The sequence below is a fragment of the Mizuhopecten yessoensis genome, unplaced genomic scaffold, assembly GCF_002113885.1.
Source record: "Mizuhopecten yessoensis strain PY_sf001 unplaced genomic scaffold, ASM211388v2 scaffold10359, whole genome shotgun sequence".
Classification (NCBI taxonomy): domain Eukaryota; kingdom Metazoa; phylum Mollusca; class Bivalvia; order Pectinida; family Pectinidae; genus Mizuhopecten; species Mizuhopecten yessoensis.
The window spans coordinates 749,068-759,149 of record NW_018408507.1 but is presented as its reverse complement, the minus strand read 5'-3'; the positions used below and the strand labels follow the sequence as shown (position 1 = coordinate 759,149).

General features: G+C 36.5%; 2 protein-coding genes across 2 annotated transcripts in view; one reads left to right on the top strand and one right to left on the bottom strand.

Moving 5' to 3' along the window:
- Positions 1-4,793, bottom strand: LOC110460320 (protein FMC1 homolog). Its single transcript, XM_021513160.1, has 3 exons — positions 4,682-4,793; positions 1,449-1,601; positions 1-410 (listed from the first exon to the last, which is right to left on the bottom strand). The coding sequence occupies exons 1-3, from the start codon at positions 4,751-4,753 to the stop codon at positions 324-326; spliced, it is 312 nt and encodes a 103-aa protein (XP_021368835.1). The 5' UTR covers positions 4,754-4,793; the 3' UTR covers positions 1-323.
- A 37-nt stretch (positions 4,794-4,830) lies between these two features.
- LOC110460319 (immunoglobulin-binding protein 1-like) overlaps positions 4,831-10,082 on the top strand; it is a 28,457-nt gene continuing 23,205 nt past the window's right edge. The window contains exons 1-2 of the mRNA XM_021513159.1: positions 4,831-4,982; positions 8,220-8,332. Coding sequence (XP_021368834.1) covers positions 4,857-4,982; positions 8,220-8,332 — 239 coding nt within the window. The 5' untranslated portion in view covers positions 4,831-4,856. The remainder of the gene's footprint in view (positions 4,983-8,219; positions 8,333-10,082) is intronic.

The following is a 10,082-nucleotide window of genomic DNA, read 5'->3' as shown; positions in this document are numbered from 1 at the left end:
TTTGTATACATGTAGATTTAATCTAGTAACAACATATTTACAAAGTCCAATACACAAATTTTAAAAGCATATAACAAGCAAACAATATAATTCCTAATTATATTTCTCTGTTAAGTGATTTCAATTTCACCCTCTCAGCTCTAGTTTGGCTACGGTTAAAAATAACCTGTTTTTAACCTGTCAATCATCGTTTAAGTGGACAAGTCACATAATTACAAAATTCTAGTATTTCACTAGTGTCCACCTTGTTACAAAGAGGATAAGTTCTATCCAGCCTCCGAAGTCTAATATCCATCATCAAACTTATAGGAAAGCTTCATGTGTTAACATTTGGGCAGAGTCAGTCCGACTAAATTTGCACTCTCTTCCGTACTCCTGTCTGCTTTTCCACCATACATCTTCATCAATTCCTTAAAAGCAAAAAAGATCAATTATAAACCACGTCTCAACATATGGTGACAGTATATATATATATGGCGTTGAATATCATGTAAATCTTAATATTTCCTGTTGAATGTCATGCATATTTTATATTTTCTGTTGAATATCAGATATATTTTACAATGTTTCCTGTTGAATATCATGTATATTTCATATTTCCTGTTAATATATTTTACAATGTTTCCTGTTAAATATCATATGTATTGCATGAGTTTGACAAGATTTTCCTGACATTTCACATGTGTCATATCCAATTTAAAACCAATGATTTTTCTGTAAGCTACATTTCCTGTAAAGTTTGACATCAAAGATAAAGGAATCTGATCAGGTGTCACAGTCTCTCTGTCGATACAAGATATCCCACAGGGAGTGACACCACCAAATATAGAAGGATCATTGGACTAACTGGAAAGGAATGTCGAATTTGACCACCAAGGCATTAAACCTGAATCCTACAGCATTGTACACCATAATGTGGTTAATTTTGCCAATAAGATATAAATTCTGACTGTTATGACCCGACCCAAGGCACCTTGATCATACCCCAAGAGTCTACCTCACATCAGTTTCAATAACTTGACTTGATAATGATGTCTTATATGCATTGTTTACCATTTAGAAACATATATATCATTTGAGACCTTGGCCACTAATCTTGACCTTTAATCAGCAACATGTCTTAATCTCCACAGTACTGCTTCAAAATTAAGTGACACATTGTTTACCATAAAAAAGAAATTTCATCACCTGACCTTGACCTTATACCAAGAAGCAAAATGCATCAGTCCCGATAAAACTGTTTTATGATATTATTCTGGAACCATTAACTGTTGAGAGGATATTGAAGTAATTATCTGAGACCTTGACCATGCATTGAAGTTCTACTTCATGCGAATGGGGGAAAAGAAGAGGTAGGGAGGGGGAAGGAATGTGTAAAAGGGTCAAGGGAGGGAGAAGGAGGAAGATTTAATTCTATATTCAGTAAAGATTTATCATTATTTAATTACATCATGTTTCCTGGTGCTCTGCAGCATACATCTGTAAGTATCTGCAACATATTGGACCTCGTTGTCTGCGCGGCACAAAAGTTTTCCTGTTGCCTGGAATTTTTTGAACTGCTCTGTCATGTGTTTGAAGGCAGGTACATCCTCAAGTTTTACCTGTCAATTCATCAAACAAAATCTGTACTGAAACCAAGTAATAATTAGGATATTTTATACATTTTCCTTGTATGTAGGTTTGGAAACTCACATAGCCAGCAATGGTTGTGTCCAAGACCCATTACTATGATGATCGACACTGGTTGCCTAGCATAAATATAATCTGGTTTGGGTTGGAAATTAGGGTTTCAGTGCAGTAGTGTTTGGCAAGGCACTGCAAATGCATGGACAGCTACACAGCTTACCTCAGGGAACGATAGCTATAGTCAAGGAGAGTCAACCACCTTGTTGGTTAAAATTGTTATACTGCTGTGTTTGACATTGTACTATCAAAGTGAAGTTGTTGGTTGAAATATTCACAATCAGATTCACAGGAAGAACCTCTCAATTCTTGAAATCGTATGTAATCTGAAATTCACTTTATGAGAAATAGCTATCATAAACTTCAGCAGCCATATATTAAAAGGGTCAAGGGACCCCATTGGAATTAAGCCACAATGTGGATTTATGGGTCATCCCAGGTCAAGGCCTAAATTAATCAAATCAAATCCAGTTTTTAGCTTATGCCATGGTGCAGCGTCCGTCATCAATATTTTACTTTAAACAACTTCTTCTTAATAACCAAAAGGCCTAGGGTGATGATATTTGGCCAGAAGCAAACTGGGATGAAGGGCTACCAAGTTTGTTCAAATAAATGACCTTCACCTATTTTCAAGGTCGCAGGGGTCAAATATGTTAAAAACTTGAAACAACTTCTTCTGAATAACCAAAATGCCCAGAGTGATGATATTTGGCCAGTAGCATGCTGGGATGAACAGCTATCAATTTTGATCAAATGAATGACCTTCATCCATTTTCAAAGTCACAAGGGTCAATTGTCTTAAAAAATCTTAATACAACTTCTTCTGAATAACTAAGAGGCCTAGGATAATGATATTTGGCCAGTAACATGCTAGGATGAAGGGCTACCAAGTTTGTTCAAATGAATGACGTTCGTCCATTTTCAAGGTCACATGGATCAATTGTCTTAACAAATTTTTAAACAACTTCTTCTGAATAACTAAGTGGCATAGGATAATGATATTTGGCCAGTAACACGCTAGGATGAAGGGTTACCAAGTTTGTTCAAATGAATAAACTTTACTTATTTTCAAGGTCACAGGGGTCAAATATGTTTAAAACCTTTAAACAACTTCTTCTCAATAACCGAAAGTCCTAGGATGATGATATTTGGCCAATAGCATGCTGGGATAAAAGGCAACCAGGTTTATTCAAATGAATGATCTTTACTTATATTCAAGGTCACTGGGGTCAAATATGTTTAAAACTTTTATACAACTTCTTCTGAATAACCAAGAGGCCTAGGATAATGATATTTGCCCAGTAGCATGCTGGGATAAAGGGCTATCAAGTTTGTTCAAATGAATGACCTTTACATATACTCAAGGTTACAGGGGTCAAATATGTTTAAAACCTTTAAATGACTTCTTCTCAATTAGCCAAAAGGCCAAGGGTGATGATATTTGGTCATTAACAGGCTGGGATGAAGGGCGACCAATTTTGTCAAAATGAATGACCTTCGCCCATATTCAAGGTCACAGTGGTCAATATATGTTTAAATCTTTAAATGACTTGTTCTGTATAACCAAAAGGTCCAGGGTAATGATATTTTGCCGAAAGCATGCTGGGATGTAAGACTTTAAACTCTGTTCAACCTAATGTCCTTGTTCGACATTCAAGGTCACAGGTGTCATATGTTTAAATCTTTTAATAGGTTCTTATGAATCAAACACTGATATTCTGCCTGTAGCTGTATTTTAGTCCACTTTTAAGATTACAAGTGTGAGATTAATACCAGGTGAGCGATTCAGGCCCATTGATTAGGCCTACTAGCTCTATGGCATAAATAGCTGATAAATAACATCTGTGATAATATATATATTTATGTGTAATTTGTAAAATGTGATATACATGGATTGTCTGCCTTTTACCTGAATAAATATAATTATTATTCAGCTGCACTATAACTTCACATGTCACATGACATTGTATCATCCTCAAAATATGCATATTCACTAGGCTAATATGGATGGTCCATTACCTGACCTGTCCAGCATCTGAATATATATATATTTCCAATTAATTATAGTCTCTGTGACTACAAGTGCTATATGCAGGTCCAGTACACTCTGCCGATTGAGCTATATAGCTATAAAAACCTATATAGCTATATACACCTATAAATTATAGCTGTACTGAGCTATATTTTCTCAGATTTCAAATTTCATTAAATTAAAGCAAAGTCGCATAAAACAATAAGGTTTATGGTAATGTTGACTACAAAGAGCATACAGTTAGATGTTTATTTTCATTTTTCATAAATGTAAAATTTCCGATTTTTTTACATCATTATTTTTTAAAAAGAATACTTATATTTAATGTCTTTTGTTATCAACCTAATGATACAATCTTCTTTTAAAAGCGACTTTGTTTCGTTTTCTTTAAAAAAAGAAAATCACTTGAAAATAGCTCAAAAGACCTATTTCAGATAGGTCAATAGAGCCATTATAGGTCTTTACCGCTATATAGCTCAATCGGCAGAGTGTACTGGACCTGATATGACTGTAGAATTGGAAATTATAAAAAACCCTTGCCAAAACCCTTTAATAATAATATTTATTCAGCTAAAATAGGCATATTATAATACATAAATATCACAGAGTAGAGTAAGAGTACAACATTACAAATCTGGCATAATACAAAATAGGGATCAATAACTTTAAATCTGAATAGTCTGAATACAAACCATCTAGAATATTCCGAATCCATAAATAGATGATGTGTATTGACAATTTGACAGACGAGGCTAAAAAGTATTCTCCTATAACATAAGAGGCCCCTGGTCGACTGCGACATCGCTTGTCAAACATTAGAGGTTATAGTAACTGTTACAGTAGTGCTGTCTTGGTCGTTGAAGGACGTGGCAAATATTGGGGATGTGACAATGTATAATAGCTTAAATTGTAATCAAATATCAAACAAAACTTTTAAAAAAGTATCTGATAAAGTACAATCCATACTTTTGGGTGTATAAGCTGAAATTCCCTTGAAAGCTGTCGAAATATCTGTCGAGAAGTCATCGAGGATGCCATGTTTATTTTTGTCGGTGTTGAAATAGCGCTTCAGCAAGAGGCCTATATTTTACCCTTCCTGAAAAACGTTTCATCGACGCTGACAAAATATATACTATCCGGTATGGCCGAGGGAGAAGTAGGGTTAGACTCAGGAGCCGAAAGGTTACCAGACCTATTTGAAAATATTTGGAAAGCATGGGAGTTCTTAGAGAAAACACAAGAAGACACTAAGTCATATCCTGTTCAGGTAAAGTAAAGACTGATTAAAATATCGTTGATACATTCTGTCAATTCCACAATTGTACTTAGAATTAGACGATTCGCCCCAAACCGTTATCACGGAGTACGACAGAAAAAGTTGTTTTCTCGGAGTATATCTATATTCGACGGTAAATACTTTGACAGTACGGTGTAACTATTATGAGAAAAAAAACCAACTTAGATCAGCACAACATTTTGATCACCTTTTTTCATGTTCATTTATGTTGTTACACTTTAAATAATGTTGGTGTCATGGCTATTTATATAATTCGATTTCATTGTGTAACATGGCAGAGAGTAGTGTGCTTTCACCGAGGATCGAGCCTAGCTCAAAGCTANCACCCCCACCCCCATGTTCGCCCTCGAACACCACAACCCAGGGTTCTAACTTCCTGTCACCACAGAGAGGGCCGCAGACACCATTTGTAGCAGGAAAGGGAATATTGTGTGCTTCTGTAATAGGACGAGGAATAGTGAGAAAGATAGTGCCGTCTACGGCTGGGGCTCGAACCTGTGACCTTTGTCTCTCAAGCCCGATGCTCTACTGCTGAGCTAAAGGAAAATTCCCTACAGCTGACACTCGTAAGGCAACCTAATCAATGCACATCTTTTACACTTCCACCGGGGATCAAATCTGCAATCCCAGATTTCCTAGTCGGATGCCCTACCACTGAGCTAAAAGGAAATTCCCTCTAGCTCGAAGCTAGAAGGCGACCGTAATCCAATGTACAATTAAAATCTGCCACAATTGGCTTCAATTTCCGTCTTTACCAAAAGTGCACGTGTCGGAGAGATTTGAAGGCAACTATCGGCCCAAATCCGGAACCAGTTGTTCCATAAGGGGTAATTGACAATGTTAATTTATTAAGGCGGCTCCACACTTTTGCAATTAACCAGCAGAACTCGTTGAAACTTTCACATAATGGTTATGCACTGATGTGGAGGCGATTTTATGTAAATCTAAGCGTTTTGATAGGCTGAGAATTTCTTAATACCAAAATAAAAGAACTTTTTGTCAATTTAATACTTCCTATTTTTTGGTGAGTGTCATTGTTCGAAACAATAATGATAAAAAATATTAAAGAAGCATTGCTAATCAACCCTTCTTATCACAAAACATGTTACACAAAGTGGTTTTTATTGAAATTGTACGGGTAAAAGTGATTATCTACCAGCTAAAAGCAAACAGGACACATATAGCTTCATACAAAAGGAATAAAATATACACAATGTCTTTATAACTCATTTATTTTACATTTTACAATCACTTTAAGGCTGGTGAGAGTTGTCTTCCTTGACCAAAACGGGAACTTTTTGCAGAGGGATAAAATACACAACGACAGTTATTTCTTTTTATATATATATCAAAGTGATGGAAATAAATTATATAAACATGACATCAAAATTGTCAATTTATTGTTGTTTTATGAAACCAAATTACTCTCAGTCATGTTCACTTGGGACATATCATTAAAATTAAAAGCATTAATATATTTTCATTGAAATGAACATGTTTTTCTTCAAAACAATCGTGTGCATGAAACAATCTGATTAAAATAAGACTCGTAATTCTGCTCCTTTACGATACACTCCCATACAAGATCTAACAATGACCCGGATGATGTATATTGAGCATCAGTAAAAATCAACAAAGTTTTGAGTTTGATTTTATATATCAACCTTATATTTCTTACAACAATTATGAAACAAGTTATTACCACTTATATTAATCACTCTTTAATGTTGGCCTGAATTTTAACGCACTGGGGGTCTTAATGTGGGAGGAAACTGGAGTACCTGGAGAAAACTCACATGGTTGGGCAGGTGAACCCATACCTTTTCACATCCAATCACCCTTTGTTCATGGCCCATCCATTGTCCATCTTTAAACAATTCTTGTTGTTTTTTCTAAGAACTACTTGATGGATCATTATCATATTTCATGTATAGGTCTCTCATGGTCTGTCGTTGTCCTTGTTTCTTTTTCAGATTGATCAGAAAAGTAAGATGGCTGTTGCCTAGGCAGCCATCTTCGATTTTGACAGTTCAAGTTTGTTATCACTAATTCTCAAGATTTATGTGACAGATCTTTCTCAAATTTCATATGTAATTTTCTATTTGGCCCTGGTTGTGCAACCATCTTGGCTTTTGACAGTTCAAGAGTTGTTACCTGATAAATTGTATTGCCATTACTCATGAACTACTGCACTGGTGGCCATCTTGAATTTTGAGAAATAAAGTTTGTTAGCACAATTTCTCAGAAAGAAAAGGAGGCAACTTTTTTTCAAATTTCACATGTTGGATTTTGAGAGTTAAAATTTTCTATTGCTATTTCTCAAGAAGTACTCGACTAATCTTTCTCAAATTTCTTATCTAGATTCCCCTTGCTTACTAGTTGTGCATGTTGATACATGCGAAACCCTGAATCTCTCAATGGAGGTCAGGACCCCCATTGGGTAATCATGTGGTAGGTAATAAAGGATGACAAAATGTTCACTTCAAATTTAAAAGTTTTGAGTTGTCACGGCAAAGCATATGTTGTGTCTTCTGGTGAGATTTGGCACATTTTTTAAAAACAAATAAAACAAACCTTTCAACACATTTTGTTTTATTACATTCTCTATTTTCAAAATAGTAATTTCCCTGTACATAATTTGAGTTTGTTGTGCCAAACTAGACATCTTTCATCATAGGTGCATAATAAAAGCATGAACCATTGTAGAAACACTTCCATCAGATAAAAAAATATATGAATAAGATATGTTAAATACAGGTATTTGTATTGGTATTATATATGGTTACCCTCAAATTTGTACGCCTGCATGCACATTTTTAAGCTATCTGGCTATCTGGCTATCTGGCTATCTGGAAGCAGATTCATGCAAATTTTGGTAAAATGATCTGCCATCTAGAAAGATGGTTTGGTTTTAGCATTGAAGTTACTAATTCATGACTTTGAGTCAAAGCTGGTTTGAGTGAGGTCGGGTGAGGAAAACCGTTTTTGTTTGTTTACGTGTATATATACAGATAATTAAGGTACTACACGACCCAAACCAGAAATGCATTTCTAATGAGGCGGGGCGGCACAGGTTAAATATACACAATTTCTGAAATAAATTTCCAATCTTCTAATTGTTCTTTTCAATGTAATATGTTGTACAAACCTGTAAAATGTCAATTACTCTCATAATAATTGATAGAAAAGAATTTTGTTTAATTGCAGAAACAAGCCATTAAAGGTTTAGCAGATGGAGAAAAGGCAATAAAGATGGTGAATGATCTGGCTTTGTTTAGTGGCAATGAGTCCATACAGGAGGTGACTACCAAAGAACTAAGGTGAAGTATCAAAGGACAGTTAGAATGGTGACGTGTCAAAGGGCGGTTAGAATGGTGACGTGTCAAAGGACGGTTAGAATGGTGACGTATCAAAGGACGGTTAGAATGGTGATGTATTGATGTATCAAAGGACGGTTAGAATGGTGAAGTATCAAAGGACGGTTAGAGTGGTGACGTGTCAAATGATAGTTAGAATGGTCACGTGTCAAAGGGCTGTTAGAATGGTGACGCATCAAAGGACGGTTAGAATGGTGATGTATCAAAGGACGGGTAGAATGGTGACGTATTAAAAGGAGGGTTAGAATCGTGACGTATCAAAGGACGGTTAGAATCGTGACGTATCAAAGGACGGTTAGAATCGTGACGTATCAAAGGACGGTTAGAATGGTGACGTATCAAAGGATAGTTAGAACGGTGATGTATCAAAGGACGGTTAGAATGGTGATGTATTGATGTATCAAAGGACGGTTAGAATGGTGAATTATCAAATGACGGTTAGAGTGGTGACGTGTCAAATGATAGTTAGAATGGTCACGTGGCAAAGAGCTGTTAGAATGGTGACGTATCAAAGGACGGTTATAATGGTGACATGTCAAAGGACGGTTAGAATGGTGATGTGTCAAAGGACGGTTAGAATGGTGACGTGTTAAAGGACGGTTAGAATGGTGACGTGTCAAAGGACGGTTAGAATGGTGACATGTCAAAGGACAGTTAGAATGGTGACGTGTCAAATGATAGTTAGAATGGTCACGTGTCAAAGGTCTGTTAGAATGGTGACGTATCAAAGGACGGTTAGAATGGTTATGTATCAAAGGACGGTTAGAATGGTGACGTATCAAAGGATAGTGGCAATGAGTCCATACAGGAGGTGACTACCAAAGAACTAAGGTGAAGTATCAAAGGACAGTTAGAATGGTGACGTGTCAAAGGGCGGTTAGAATGGTGACGTATCAAAGGACAGTTAGAATGGTGACGTGTCAAAGGGCGGTTAGAATGGTGACGTGTCAAAGGACGGTTAGAATGGTGATTTGTAAAAGGACGGTTAGAATGGTGATGTATCAGAGGAATGTTCAAATGGTGACGTGTCAAAGGACAGTTAGAATGGTGACGTGTTAAAGGACGGTTAGAATGGTGACGTGTCAAAGGGCGGTTAGGATGGTGACGTGTCAAAGGACGGTTAGAATGGTGATTTGTAAAAGGACGGTTAGAATGGTGATGTATCAGAGGAATGTTCAAATGGTGACGTGTCAAAGGACAGTTAGAATGGGGATGTATCAAAGGACGGTTAGAATGGTGATGTATTGATGTATCAAAGGACGGTTAGAATGGTGAATTATCAAAGGTCGGTTAGAGTGGTGACGTGTCAAATGATAGTTAGAATGGTCACGTGGCAAAGAGCTGTTAGAATGGTGACGTATCAAAGGACGGTTAGAATGGTTATGTATCAAAGGACGGTTAGAATGGTGACGTATCAAAGGATAGTTAGAATGGTGATGTATCAAAGGACGGTTAGAATGGTGAATTATCAAAGGACGGTTAGAGTGGTGACGTGTCGGTTAGAATGGTGACGTATCAAATGTCAAAGGGCTGTTAGAATGGTGACGTATCAAAGGACGGTTAGAATGGTGACGTGTCAAAGGACGGTTAGAATGGTGACATGTCAAAGGACGGTTAGAATGGTGACGTATCAAAGGGCGGTTAGAATGGTGAATTATCAAAGGACGGTTAGAGTGGTGACGTATCAAAGGAT

Coding starts and splice junctions, on each gene's coding strand:
- LOC110460320 (XM_021513160.1), bottom strand. CDS start 4,753: ATGGCATCCTCGATGACTTCTCGACAGATATTTCGACAGCTTTCAAGG. Junction 1,602..4,681: donor TTCAGCTTATACACCCAAAA/GTATGGATTGTA, acceptor ATGAATTGACAG/GTAAAACTTGAGGATGTACC. Junction 411..1,448: donor AGAGCACCAGGAAACATGAT/GTAATTAAATAA, acceptor TTTGCTTTTAAG/GAATTGATGAAGATGTATGG.